Source organism: Meles meles, chromosome 6 (genome assembly GCF_922984935.1).
Source record: "Meles meles chromosome 6, mMelMel3.1 paternal haplotype, whole genome shotgun sequence".
Classification (NCBI taxonomy): Eukaryota; Metazoa; Chordata; class Mammalia; order Carnivora; family Mustelidae; genus Meles; species Meles meles.
In genome coordinates, this window is record NC_060071.1 from 66,856,591 (window position 1) to 66,872,261 (window position 15,671).

The 15,671-nt window shown below is 39.1% G+C and overlaps 1 protein-coding gene across 4 annotated transcripts in view; it reads right to left on the bottom strand.

Moving 5' to 3' along the window:
• Nucleotides 1–10,017, bottom strand: part of TP53BP1 (tumor protein p53 binding protein 1) — a 75,119-nt gene extending 65,102 nt beyond the window's left edge. For all 4 annotated transcript variants that reach the window (XM_046007685.1, XM_046007684.1, XM_046007686.1 and 1 more), the window contains exons 1-4: nucleotides 9,894–10,017; nucleotides 9,133–9,317; nucleotides 8,835–8,928; nucleotides 8,508–8,592 (exon numbers count right to left, since the gene is read on the bottom strand). In XM_046007685.1, the coding sequence (XP_045863641.1) occupies nucleotides 8,508–8,592; nucleotides 8,835–8,928; nucleotides 9,133–9,317; nucleotides 9,894–9,900 (371 nt within the window). In that variant the 5' untranslated portion in view covers nucleotides 9,901–10,017. The remainder of the gene's footprint in view (nucleotides 1–8,507; nucleotides 8,593–8,834; nucleotides 8,929–9,132; nucleotides 9,318–9,893) is intronic.
• Between the last annotated feature and the right edge of the window lie 5,654 nt (nucleotides 10,018–15,671).

Consider the following 15,671-nt stretch of genomic DNA (forward strand, 5'->3'; position numbering starts at 1 on the left):
TTACTGGCAAGTGACATGAGAAGATATACATTAGATGTGCACTGAAGGGACTCAAAAATACATCAACTGAACCAGACGCAGATCACAAAAATATTTTAGTAAAAAAAACCTTAGAGTATATATATAGAATCAGTCTGAATAAAATTCTGGTAAGAGGCTTGTATATTTAAAGGAAATTAACACTACAGGTCAAAAAACATTATAAACAAAAGTAGAAGACAACAATTAGAAAAAATACTCCAACAAACAGAACAGCATCCAGAGAACATAAGGAATTCATATGAAGAACCCTGACATAAATGAACAGACAACTCATAAAAAAAGAAATACAAGTATCTTTAAACGTGTAGAAAAACAGAGAAACTAATTGTTGCCCATCAAATTAGGGGAAAAAAAATTACAGGATGCCTAGGTGGCTCATTTGGTTAAGCAACTGCCTTCAGCTCAGGTCATGATCCTGGACTCCCAGCAGGCTCCCTGCTTCTCCCTCTGACCTTCTCCCCTCTCATGCTCTCTCTCTCTCTCTTTCTCATTCTCTCACATATATAAATAAAATCTTTAAAAAAAATTATAAATACTGTACTAACATTCAGCATTGCCCAAAGCTGAGGTGAGATAAACACTGTCATTATATACTATTTATAACACTATTTAGTTTGCTATAAACTAAAAGAACCTTCTGGAGAACAATTTGGAAAGATGTTTCTAAAAAATGCTTATAACCCAATAAGTTCAGTAATTTCAAGAAATAATTTGAAATGTGCAAAAATCCTTGTACAAACTTATTTCTCAATGTTTACTGTGATTAAGAAATACCTATAAGGCCAGCATTAAGGAAATAATTAAATAATTTCCTGATCCATAAAATTACATATTATGCAGCTATTAAAAATGTTTGAGGGGCGCCTGGGTGGCTCAGTGGGTTAAGCCTCTGCCTTCAGCTCAGGTCATGATCCCAGGGTCCTGGGATCGAGCCCCACATTGGGCTCTCTGCTCAGTGGGGAGCCCGCTTCCCCCACCCTCCCCACCGCCTGCCTCTCTGCCTATTTGTGATCTCTATCTGTCAAATAAATAAAAATCTTTAACAAAAAAAAAGTTTGAAAAAAACAGATACAATGTGTAAAAAACCTGGATTGGATCCTGGATAACTAAATAGATAAATAAACATACTTGAGACAATGTTTATTGTAAAATATATTTTGACATCTGATACAACCGTGAAAATCTAAGTAGGAACTATTTTGCTAGGTATTACTGAATTAATATTTTCTTACATGTGATACTGGTATTACGATAATGTAAGATAATGTATTACATGATAGGGAACGATACTAAAGTATATAAGGGTAACTAAGATGTCTGCAGCTTAGTTTCAAACAATCCAGCCCCTCAAAACATGTATTTTATATATGTATGTTTATATATGTGTGTGTATACACATATATATACAAATGTGTAATATCCTTTCATCTTTTCTGTGAGTTTAAACTTTTAAAATAAAAAACTTGGGGAAAATGTTATTAAGAGTTTTAACTGTCATGGGAAAAATTCCATGTTGTTAAGCAAAAAGGTCAGCAAACAAACTTTTACTTTACACATGTCAACTACACATATATCAAGTGCACACACAAAAAAGAGGGAAAATATGCCAAAATGTTTACAGCAATTAGCCTCTGGGTGGCAGAATTATAGGTACCATTTTTCGCTTCCTTGAAACTATCTACACATTTAATGTTTCATACAAAGACGACTAAACATAACTATAATGAGCATAAAGAAGTGAAAACACAAATTTGTGAAGTTGGGGACCATGATCCAAGGAAATGGGACTAAGTAAAGATTTCCACAAAAATAAAATAGAACACTACCTATAACCAGTTAGACCAGTTACATAACCTTGGGAAATAAAGGGAAAGTCCAAAAGCAAACATGACAAAATGTAGAAGAGCAATGAAACAACGCAAATCACATACTTTGGCTTTTCATCAGTATCTTTTGGTGGTTTGGCTTCATGTCCCTTCCTGACCTCTAAACGCTGGTAGGCTCAGGGAGTCCCTGGAGCTCTTCTCCACCTTCACCCACTTCCTTAATGACCTTATCCAGACTCAGCTTTGAGTGTCATCCACATACTTATGACTGTGCAATTTAAACCTCCAGTTAGATACACCATCCCCCTGAGCTCCATCCAGATTTGACAACAATTGCCTCCAACTGTTCAATTCAATGAAAAGGCAAATCAATTTCAATACATCTAAACCTGACCTTCTCTTGCACTCCTGTTCATCTCCTCTAGCAGCAACTCTATTCTTCTAGTGCTGAAACCAAAAATGTGGTATCATTGTTACCAACCCTTTCTCTCATATTGCACATCCAATCAAAAAATCCTGCATCTCACCACTCCTCTTCCACTTCTACTCTGGTCTAGCCACAGGCATATGTTGCCTAAATTATTTCAGAGGATGCTTGGGCGGCACAGCTGGTAGAGCATCCAACTTCTTGGTTTTGGCTCGGGTCATGATCACAGGGTCATGGAGTCGAGTCCCACGCCAGGCTCCACATTCACTGCAGAGTCTGCCTGGGGTTCTCTCTTCCTCTCCCCCTCCCATTTGTGTGCATGTACACTCTCACTCTCTCTACAATAAATAAACCTTTTTTTAAAAAAAGATTTTATTTATTTATTTGACAGAGAGAAAACAAGCAGGCAGAACAAGAGCAGAGGGAGAGGGAGAAACAGGCTGCCCACTGAGCAGAGAGCCCTATGCAGGGCTCACTCCCAGGACCATGAGCCAAAGGCAGCCACAGACCTTCCATAAATAAATAAATACAGTAGTCTCCTAATTGGTCTTCCTGCCTCTACCCTTGCTCCCCCTTCAGTCTATTCTCCTCTTTAATTTTATTTAAATAGTTTTTTTCAGTATTTAAATTTATTTATTTTTTCAGTGTAACAGTATTCATTGTTTTTGCACAACACCCAGTGCTCCATGCAATACGTGCCCTCCCTATTACCCACCACCTGTTCCCCCAACCTCCCACCCCCGACCCTTCAAAACCCTCAGGTTGTTTTTCAGAGTCCATAGTCTCTTATGGTTCGCCTCCCCTTCCAATTTTTTTTTTTTATAAACATATAATGTATTTTTATCCCCAGGGGTACAGGTCTGTGAATCGCCAGGTTTACACACTTCACAGCACTCACAATAACACATACCCTCCCCAATGTCCATAACCCCCTCCCCCTCTCCTAACCCCACCTCCCCTCAGCAACCCCCAGTTTGTTTTGTGAGATTAAGAGTCATTTATGGTTTGCTTCTTTTAATTTTTTTCTCCAGCCTTTACAAGGCATAATCAACAAATAAAAATTGTTCACTCTTTAGTCTATTCTTAATCCAGCAGCCAGAGTGATCCTGTTAAAATCTTGAATCCGATCATGTCATTCCTCTGTTTAAAACCCTTAAATGCTTTCCTATCTCACTAAGAGAGTAACACCTGAATTCCTTACACTGTCCTGTAAGTCCTTACATATTCTGGTTCCCCCTTTACTTCTTTGACCTCTTCTCCCATTTCTCTCCATCACTCTCCTCCAGCCACACTAACCTTGCCATTTCTCAAATATTCTGGGCACATTGCTACCTCAGGGCCTTTGCACTTGCTGTTCTCTATGCCTGGACTGCACTTAATCCCAGATAACAGCAGACATCACTTAAGAACTTTTAATCAAATGTCCCATCGGTGAAACATTCCTTATGTCACCCTATCTAAACTTGGAAATCAGCTCTAACATTTCCTATCCCCTTCTCTGCTATATTTCTCTCTCCAGCCCTTATCAGTGTCTAACATACTATTTACTTATTATGTATTTACTTATTATGTATATCTCTCATACAAGAATGTAAGCTGCTCTATTAAGGTCTATGATTTTTATTTCTTCTGGTCCTTTTCATCTCCAAAATTCAACAGTGCTTGGCATATAGGAAATACCCAACAAATATTCATAGAATGATTAAATGAATCTGAAAAGGCCTGAAATCAGATTATAGACAAAAAATACTGATGTTAAATTTTTTTCCACTGTCTAAAGCTGATGGAAAAGAAAACAAAGGTTTAAATACATTATTTAGAAATATAAAAGTAGCTAATAAAATTTAGAACTAAAATAATTATTATCAAAACTTGGGAGTGTTTTGAGTTAAATCCTCATCTTTCATTATGGAATTCAATTGTCTTAATTTGATAAAATAAGAAATGGCAGTATAATGGTGTTAGCTTTACAAAAGATTTGAGAGCTAGGACAACAACCTCTCAAAGAAGTTAAAACACACTTAAACGGCTACCTCTGTGAAAGGGGACCAAGGGTGGAAAAGGACCCTGCTTTTCGTTATAAGCTCTTTTTCGCTTTTTATCTTTATTTTATTTAAGTAGGCTCCACACCCAGCATGGAGCCCATCATGGGGTCTGAACTCATGACCCTGAAATACTGAGTTGGAGACCTGAGCTGAAATCAAGGTCAGACACTTAACTGACTGAGCTACCCAGGTGCCCCAAAAGCCCTTTTTTTAAATAAATTAAGTATTTTTGAGGCGCTTGGGTGGCTCAGTGTGTTAAGGCCTCTGCCTTCTGCTTGGGTCATGGTCTTGGGGTCCTGGGATCAAGCCCCACATCGGGCTCTCTGCTTGGCAGGGAGCCTGCTTCCTCCTCTCTCTCTGCCTGCTTCTCTGCCTCCTTGTGATGTCTGTCTGTCAAATAAATAAATAAAATCTTTAAATTAAGTAAGTATTTTTATTGCCCTGTTAAAAATATTTGACAGATCTCATCAAAATTAAAAATCTGTTCTGTGAAAAACCCTCTGAAGAGGATGAAAAGACAAGCTATCAGGTGAGAAAAAAATATTTGCAAACCACATATCCTATGAAGGATTAATAACTAGAATATATTAAGAACACTCAAAACACAATTTTTAAAAATCCAATTAGAAAATGGACAGAACACATGAACATTTCCTTAAAAAGGATGTACAGATAGCAAATAAGCACATGAAAAGATGTTCAACATTACTTGCCACTAGGGAAACTCAAATTAAAATGAGATTATCACTATACACTTATCAGAATGGTCATAATAAAAAATAGTGACACCACCAAATGCTGGTGAGAATGAAGAGAGACTGGGTCTCTTACACTGCTAGTGAAACTATAAAATGATTCAGTCACTCCAGAAATCACTTCGGCAGTTTCTTAAAAAACTAAACATGTAGGTGACCACCTGGCCATTTATCCCAGCTTTGAAGACTTACGTTCACACAACAACTAGCATGCAAATGTTCAGAGCAACTTTATTTGTAATAGCCATAAACCAGATCAACCCATATTTCCTTCATTAGGTAAATGGTTTAACTGTGGTATATCCACACCATGGAACACTACTCAGCAATAAAAAGGAATGAACCACAGATACATGCAACAATTTGGACAGATCTCCCAGGAGTTATGTGGATGGAAAGAAGCCTATCTCAAAAGGTTACATGATGTATGCTCCCATTTATATAATATTTTGAAATGACAAAATATCACTAACGAAGGACAGTCTTAATTAGTGATCACCAGAGGTTCACTAATGGTTATAAAAGGATAGCACTAGGGATCCTTGTAGGGCTGGAACCATTCAGTATGTTGACCACAATGGTAGATACACAGGTAACTAGACTTTATAAAAATTCACACAGACAAACACAAGTAAAACTAGGGAAACCTAAGGACATGCAGTGGATTTTATCAATGTCAATAGCCTCATTATGAATTTATAGTATTTTTTTGTAAAACATTACCATTTGGGTAATGGGCAAAGTTTACAAAGGATCTCCAAGTATTATTTCTTAAAACTGCATGTTTTAACCTTAACTTTTTAAAAAAAAGTTTTTAAAAAAGCCAGCCACTGGCTGGCTCAGTCAATGGAGTATGCAATTCTTCATCTTGGGGTTATGAGTTCGAGCCCCATGGTGGGTGTAGAGATTACTTAATTTCAAAATTTTTACAAAAATAAAGTAAGACGTTTGACAGGGTTATCTTCAGTGTATTTTAGGATGCTCCATGTTTAGGGCCATCAGCTTATATCAACTGAACACTAGATAAGAGAGGAAGATCTTTTTGGAATTTTATGTAGAAAAGTTCAGAAACAGCTTTTTTCAAAATACTTGCATTAATGAATAAAGACAACATTTAAAAAATAAACATACATGTGTTTTGAAGGGCTTTCAATCTCTTGAAATCAACTCCAAGTCCTTTCTAGATTCACGGGCTTTGCACATATAATTCTGTCTGGAAAGCTCCTCCCCCCACATGCCAAACTTCTGCCCAACCCCTCAACTATGGCTAACAAATTCATATTTATAGTTTACACTACATTCCTTAGAGAAGCCTACCTCTATCACACAGATTAGGTTATATATTTTCCCTCCTCCTTTGCAAGGATCACAATTGTAACTGCATAGCTACTTATGTAATGATTTCAATAATTGTCTATTAAATTATAAGCTCCATGATGGCAAAGCCCCTTTAAAACACCTGTCACAGTGCCTGCACATTTATTGAATGTAAACATTCAAGGTGTTTTGTGAGTTTTTTGTTTTGTTTTGAGAAAGGGCAACACATTGATGCAAAAAGGGAAAAGCAGTAGCATGGGCCTTCTCTGACAGCACTGCTTCATATACAATAAGGGGTATGTATAATTCCTGTTCCCACTAGTTCAAACCAAGGGGCCACAAAAACATAAGCAAAGCATATGTTCCTAAAGAAGTACCATAAACTTAATGCCTACAGAAAGCAAAACAAGGTTACATAAATGAGTGAAGTGGCTAAGAAGAAAAGCAAAAGCACTACAATAAATGAAAACTTTGGGAGGCGCCTGGGTAGCTCAGTCGTTAAGTGTCTGCCTTGGGCTCAGGTCATGATCCCAGAGTCTGGGATCAAGCCCCGCATCGGGCTCCCTGCTCAGTGGGAAACCTGCTTCTCCCTCTCTCACTTCCCCTGCTTGTGTTCACTCTCTCGCTGTCAAATAAATAAATAAAATATTTTTAAAAAATAAAAAAATAATTGAATACTTGGCTTCAGTGTCCATGTTCAATAGTCAACAGTGAATTACAGGATCTATAACAGACCATAGCTCTCATGACCATCTAAGCAGACGTAAGCTGCTACTTACAGCTCCAGCCAATTGTTAGCAATAATATCAGAGCTGTATTACCCTGAACTGCTAATGCCAAAAGATGAAAATCCAAGTTTTATGCAAAATTTCCTCATTTTAAAATTCTATCAATTAATGTAAATATATTTTACAACCATGTGTGGGCCAAACAGAAACAACCTGCAGGCCAAAATAAACCCACCAATTTGCAGCTTGTTCTAAAGTATCCAACTGGTGATTTGGGAGAAAAAATTTATGTGCAGAGTATTAAATAGAATTTTTTTTTTAAAGAATTTTTTTTTTCTTAAGAGAAAACCATACTCTTTCACCACCTCAACCTAACATTCTCCTCTCTGACTGCTCCCTTTTCTACCCTGCCATCACAAGGCCCCTGAGGCTGTCTAAGTTCTCCTTTGATCTTAGATATTTTAGGAGGAAGATTAAGAAGTACTGAGTAGTAAAAAAGAAAGGGAAGGCACTTGAGTCAGGAGGGTTCAAAGCTCAGCCATCACTTACAACCAATGTACGCTACAGCAAGTTATTTAACTTCCTCACCCATCAGTTTCCCCCTTTATGTAATGGAAATAATAAAATGTCTTCACAATACAGCTACTTTAAGGATGAAATTAAATGGGACTATATATCAAACATCCAACTAATGCCTAACAGAGAATAAACTCAATAAATGGACAATATAAAACTAAACATAAGACGAAGTAAAAATTCAACGCTGTTTAGGGTATGAATTAAACATTGTCGTTCTAAAGGTAGGGTAATTTAGTTGGTACATCAAAAGCATGCCTAACAGTTTTGATAATATATATCTAAATATTTTTTTTAAAGATTTTATTTATTTATTTGACAGAGAGAGATCATAAGTAGGCAGAGAGGCAGACAGAGAGTGAGAGGGAAGCAGGCTCCCCGCTGAGCAGAGAGCCCGATGCGGGACTCGATCCCAGAACCCTGAGATCATGACCTGAGCTGAAGGCAGCAGCTTAAACCACTGAGCCACCCAGGCTCCCTATATCTAAATATTTTTTGATGATTTTTTTTCCTACTGTCATATCTATGCTAAGAATGAAAAATGCTTATTTTGTTTTACATGCACAAAATAGATCACAAAAATAATAATACAGGTGTAAAAATGTTATTACCTTTACAAAAGAGATTCTAGCCATCAGTATTAATGTACTAGTTAATACAATCCTCAAATCCCACTTTCTAATTCACAAAAATAACATTAATCCTTTTATCCTTGGGATAAGGCAATACGCACAAATGAAAGAATTCATCCATTAATAAATTTAAATAAATTCCTGCCAACACTAGTATACCTGCTTGTCCTGTTTGGCTGAGGTAACTGTTCAATGACCTGACTGATGGAACTACATGTGTCCAAATGAGAAGAATCCATAGGTTCTGAAAAAAATAACTGGGTATTAGTATAAAAGGCATTTACCACCAAACTTCAATGCAAGTTTAGAAATGTAGACAATCCAATCTAACCAGCTACATTAAAAAATCAACTTTTTGAGTGCCTACTATGCACCAAATACTGTGCTAAACCTTCTTATGTACATTCACCACAACCACATGTTTAGATCCACCCAGCTCCACAAGAGCACTCCTGCAAAAGGGACTAATAGCTTTAAACACCTCACCTGCAGCTTTGTTTTCTTTCAGGTGCTCATTGAACCCACTATTACTATCTCCTTGTTCTTCTCCAGCTGTTTGTTCAGGATTGGACACAACATCCTAGAAAATATACATACTTAATATCCCCACTATATATGAAATAATCCAAAATGAGGCATACTTTTTGTGAATGTGTTGTTTCATTTTTACAACCAATTTTAATCCAAGAGATAGTGATCTCCTAAGTACTTATGTTTGCTGATTGGTCTTGATTAAATGAAAAGTAATTTCTCCTCAATCACTTCCAACCAAGGTATCACTCACCAACACAGGGTTCTCTTTGTGTATCTGCAGATTAGGAAGGTGTCGGGATAGCATACTGAAGTGAGAACCAGAATCATCTTCTAGAACCTGGCTTTCGGGCTGAGAATCTTCTATTATCAGGCAAGGAGTGTCTTGCTGAGAGAAATCTGAATCCAACTGACTTCCAGTGGGGTCCATCTGCTCCCCTGGAATGGAATAACAAAAGATCAGTTCGGTGTAACCTACTAGCCTTCCTCACGCAGTCTGAGCTTAAATAATGGGGCGGAAGTGCAAGAGCTAGGAAAGGGGACCCGTCTAGGGCTCTAATTAGATTATATTTACAATCGCTGCAAGCACTTTCCTACCACACCTCCCAAAGCCTGATTTCCTCGTTATTTACTATCAGCCTGCCAATCCTTCTCCCCCTCTTCTTTTCCATTACCTTCCCCGTAGACACCCTTTCCTCCCCTTCCTAACCTCTTCTTTCCCCGCCTCTTTTTCCATCCCCCACAACCCTCCCTACGTCCTTATGGCGCCTCTATGGCCCCCCAAAAGGCTGCTTTGTAATCTGTTTGCCAGAACACCCACAGCCCTTCACGCTTCCTCAAGACCACCCAGCCTTCCCAGCTACTGCTTCCCCACCCCCTTCTCAGGGCCCTCCAACCCTTTCCCCGTCACCGCCGCCATGCTTGTCACCCCGCCCCCTCCGGTCAGCCATCCCTTCAGACCCGAAACCCAAGCCTTCAGAGCTCACTGCACCCCCACTTTTCTACAAATAGTACCAGGCATCCCGGCGGGAGATCACTCGCGCTAGAGCTAGAGGTCCCAGCACGCTCCCAGCTCCCTCCAGCTCGATCCCCAGGTCGCCGCTGTAGCCACCGCCGCCGCCGGCCGCGAACTCCCCCTTTTCCCGTCGCGTCACGCAGTATCAGCTCGCCCATTCGCTGCTGCTGTCCGCCATTCAAGATACCCTGTGGATAATTGGTGGCTGAGGCAGAGTGCCCCGCCCCACGTAAGAAAAAGGAACACCGCGGCGTGTTTCCATGGCAGCCTGGACGTAGCAGGCCCTCCCCCTAGTACAGCCAGAGAATGACAGTATCCTTGAACCGAAGGGACCTTGAGAGGGCGTGAAATGTATTCCCCTGCCTCTAGGAAAATTGTTTGAACTGAGACATAAGAGAAAAGACCTGTTTTCTATTGTACCTGCACCTTGAGGCCCCTTCTCTCACCCTCTTCCATAGAAAAGGAGAGGATTCCCCGGCTTTCTAATAAAAGGGTGAAGAAGAGGATCCAGGATGCCTAGTACTTCAGAGCTGTTGAAACTGAAGAAAGGGACGATGCTTTGGGTTTTACCTGTGTCCATCAGGATCCCTTTATGTGGGCCTCCGACTGAATTCCAGGCCCTCACATTACGTCTCCGCCAGTTTGGGGTTGGTTTTGGGAGGTTTTTTGTTTGTGCTGTTGTTGTTGTTTTCCTTTTTATTGTCTGAGGGCCCCAGTAAAGATTTTTTTTTTTTTTTTTTTTTTTTTTTTTTTTTTTTTTTTTTGGTCCCTATTGCCCTTTGCAGTCTGGAACATAGTTTGAGCTTCACGTTTGCTTATCATTGTTCTATCTTTTATATGAACTTGACGCCCAAGGAGAGTATATCCCCAGATATTTTTTGCACTTCCGTTGAGAGAATTGAGCACATTGATTTGCAGACTCGGTGGTGAAGAAAACAGCTGCCACCCCTTTAACTAGATGACCTCAAAGATCCCTTCAAACCTTAAGAGTCTCTATTAACCTAATTATGGTGCCAGGATCTTATAGAGGGTGTGGCAGCTGTGACTTGTATTAATGAACTAGACACCATGAGGAATACGTGTTTTGTTTTATTTAAGTGGTGGTTGCATCTGGAACGGAATTCTAGCCAGAGTAGCTGTCAACAGGGAAATCACCTAACACTCTGCCAAGCATACACATAGCAGACGTTCAATAGGAGGTAGTTCTTTCTCTCTACCTCAGGCTCTGAATGACTTAGGTGCAGCCCAATCATGATCTTCCAACCCTGTAAATACCCAGTTTAGCACTTGATACAGGCTAAGAGGAAGTGGAGCTTCCTATAAACCAGTCTTCTCCCTGCTGTTATAAATTACAGTGATCACATTTTTTAAGCCAACAACCAAAGTATATCATGTGAGTTTTACATTATTTATGGAAACAACAGGACAGAATCTTTGAAATGAATCTGTCCTGAAAAATCCAGAATCTATTGTTGCTGTAACTAGAATATAATTAGAGTCCCCAGAATGTTTTACTAGTGGAACAAAAATGGAATAGAACACACAGAAACAACACCCACTTCTTAATCTTGAAATCATTTATAATTGACTCCTCCTTTCTTCCACTCCTAATGCTTCAGAAGACCAGTGACCACATAAATTTAATTCTAAAAGGACCAGGGCAAGTCAATATTAACAACACGAGATAGACTTAAGTGAATTCATCTATTCCACTTGTGAGAGCTCAAGCAGTCAATTCCTACTGTCGACAAATCTTGACCTCGGTTTTCATAAAAATACCCCAAAAGTCACTATATATTTGCTCTTTTCTGTCCTGCTATTGCATCCCTCCCCAAGCAAGACATAAATAAATAGGCTTTCTTGATTATTTGAAAAGCAACCATATATGTTTGTTAAACATATATGGTGCACCAAAAAGGATAAACTGAACCTCAATAAACATAACTAAAAATAAATAAATAAACCTGAGCCATTCCTATTACTAAATAAAACTGTGAAGAAAAACTGTGAGGGGCACCTGGATGGCTCAGTCAGTTCAGTGTCCAACTTTTTATTTCGGTTCAGGTCATGATCTCAACATCATGAGATGGAGCACTACCTTGGGACTCCGCACTGGGTGTGGAACCTACCTACTTAAGCCTCTTCACAATTCTCTCTCTGCCCCTCAGCCCCACCTCATGTGAGCATGTGAACGGACTCTCTCTCTCTGTGTCAAAAAAAAAAAAAGAAAAAAGAAAAAACTGTGAAAATTCCTTGGTAGCCAGTAAAACAAATTAATCATTAAATCAGTCAAGAAGATTAGAAAATGCAGGCAAAATGGTTACCCACTGAGACTGTGACTGATTGTGGTTAGGTGAGCCAAAGACCTTTATCGACTCTTAGGCTGTCAAGGACTATCAGTTGGGCTACCTACCTGCAGGTGCATCTTTACCTAAGCCACCTCAGGGAGAGAGAAATCTAATTTACCTCTGAAGACAAGAAAACCCTATCAGACTTTATGTTAACTCACTTTAAAATTTAGTAAGCCTCATTGTCAGAAATTTTTCTTCTAATCATCTAATCTAAATCCTTTATTCTAGAACTTAAAGCTACTTCCTCTTCTATTGTCTTTAATTGGTAATTTTAAAAACTGGGTAAATTTTCATAAGGCTGGAATTATCTCATCTAGTCCAATAATTCTATAATATATTTCAATCAATCAAACAATAAATATAAGTGCTATATACTTCCTTTGCTAGTCTTTTTTTTTTTTAAAGATTTTATGTATTTATTTGACAGAGAGAGATCACAAGTAGGCAGAGAGGCAGGCAGAGAGAGTGAGAGGGAAGCAGGCTCCCCGCCGAGCAGAGAGCCCGATGTGGGACTCGATCCCAGGACCCTGAGATCATGACCTGAGCCGAAGGCAGCGGCCTAAACCACTGAGCCACCCAGGCGCCCCTAGTCTTTTTTTTTTATTAAGATTTTATTTATTTATTTGACAGCGAGAGAGGAAACACAAGCAGGGGAGTGGAAGAGAGAGAAGGAGGCTTCCCACCAAACAGGAAAGAACCCAATGATATGCTTGATCCCAGTACCCTGAGATTGTGACTGAGCCACCCAGGTGCCCCTGTTAGTCTTTTTCTGAGGTCTCATCACAGACTTCTCTAAGCAAAAGAACCCCAGATGATTTAGTCCCACCTCACAGACACTGTGGTGTCTGTGAATACACCAACCCTTAAATATGCTTTATTGTTTTCATCTGGAAACTCAGTTTGGGCATTCAGTGGCAGAGAACTTTACTGAGGATATAACAAGTGCTAAATTTAATGAAAAACTATTATAGATCCCTTTTAAGCTGCAATATTAAAGTATTACATTTCAACTTACATTTAAGGTATAGTTGATTCTGACCCCTGGGATACCTTCTGTTGCACTTGGACCTATACAATCATGTCCAGTCATGTACCAATGATATAATTAACTAATAACACATATTACACTTTTACTATGCAGCAGGTATTGTGCTCTGTTTTCCATTCATTCTCCTACCTAAAAGCCTCATAGTCTCTGAGGGTTACAGATGAGGACACTAAAGCTTAGAGAGACGAAATAATTTGCATAGTGTCTTAGAGCTAGTAAGAGTTAAAAGTTGAACACAGTCCCTAGTGTACTAGGAATTCATAATAATTAAAATAATATGACGAAAACAGAGGAAAAATTGAAAAGCTGTCAACTCTACATCCTTATGAAGAAGTTAAGTCAACAAAGAGGTGATGATGTAATTAAAATGTGAGAGAAATTTTCTTAAGGTACTGAATAATTGCCTACGGTACTATATAAACTTCCTAACACGAGGCTGGCAGACTTGATACCTGCAACCCAGGCAGTAGAAGCAAGCCGACTGGTCTGTATCTTATCTCTATAGAACTTCCTCTTGTTCATTTTAAGTAAACTTTTTATTTTGAAAAGAATTTCAGAGCAACAGAAAACTTGCAAAAATAGTATAATAAAAATAGTAAAGTGATCTCTTATAAACCCTTTCACCGAGATTCACACGTTAACATTTTGCCACATTGCTCCTACTCAATTTTTTTTTTACTGTGATAAAATACATATAACATGACATTTACTATTTTAGCCATTTTTAAGGGTACAGTTCTGTGGAATTAAGTACATTCACTTTTTTAATTAAAGATTTTATGTATTTATTTGTCAGAGAGAGAGAGAAAGAACCAGTGAGCACAAGCAGCGGGAGCAGCAGACAGAGGGAGAAGCAGGCTTCCAGCCAAGCAGGGAGCCCAATGTGGGACTTGATTCCAGGACGCTGGGATCATGACCTGAGCCAAAGACAGATGCTTACCCAACAGAGCCACCCAGACGTCCCAGTACATTCACGTTGTTATGCAACCATCACGACCATCCATCCCCAGAATTTTTTCATCTTCCCAAACTAAAACTCTGTACTCATTAAACAGTTACTCTTCCATCCCCCCTCCCACCAGCCCCTGGCAACCACCATGCTACTTTCTGTCTCTATGAATTTAACAACTTTAGGTACCTCGTATAAATGGAATCATACAATATTTGTCCTTTTGTGTCTAGCTTATTTCATTTAGCATAATATCCTCAAGATTCATCCATATTGTAATTTTAAAAGCATGTATCAGAATTTCCTTCCCTTTTAAGGCTGAATAGTGTTCTATTATATGTACATATCACTTTTTTTTTTAATTTTTTACTTTTACTTTTTACTTTTAAGTAAATCTCTCCACCCAACATGGGGCTTGAACTCATAACGCTGAGATCAAGGGTCGCATGCCCTACCAGTTGAGCCAGCCAGGTGCCCTGTATAAATCACATTTTCTTTGTCATCCTTGTCCATTTTAACCCACTTTTCTAATCTCTCCAGAGCCCCAAATTTGCCACAGACGAAGCCGTGGAACATGAGCAGAGCACACTGCCCCCTTCCGGCTAGCTTCATTTTCCAGCCAGCCAATCAGCTGTAGACCTTCTTACCAGCCTGAGTTTCTCTCAAATAGGCAATTCCAAACACAGACTGACTGCGGTATTAGCTGCAGTTTTCTGTCTTCCGCCTTTTCAGATTTCAATCTGAAGAGTTTAACTCCACTCTGAGCCACTTACCTGGAAACAGAAACAGAAAATTGTGGTGCTGGGGTGGGGTGGAGGGAGGAGGTGGAATCCTTGCCTAATCTGAATACTGACAGAGATTGCCATCCTTCCCCTGATTATTCCTCTTTTTCTAGAAGTATTCAAATATCCATATCCTGGTAGCATCTCCTCTCCATTTTACCTCTTTATCAAGTTCCCGGGCTTTCTGTTTTCCTTCCCTCCATACTTGGCTTTCTCCATACCAGTAACTCTGTAATCCTTTGCAATCTGGTTTCTGCGTCGGTAAACCTAGTGCCTTGTACAGTTCCGAGCACAAAGCAGTTACTCTAAAAAGGTTTGTTAATAACAGATTCTGAAAATTTCTTGTCAAATCACCTCATTAGCTTTGACCTTTACAGTGTATGATGATTCCTCGCTCTTTAAAATTCTCATTCAGTGACTGCAGAATTCCTGGTTCTCCTCCCTCTTGCTTTCTTTCCAATCCATAACTCCCTGGAATTCAGTACTACAAGAGAAGACTTAGGAGTGATACCAACCTGCCACAACATGGATAGAACTTGAAAACATTCTGCTAAGTGAAATAAGCCAGACATGAAAAGACAAATATTGTATGATTCCACTTACAGGACGTACCTAGAGTAGGCAAACTCTTAGAAACTGAAAGAAGA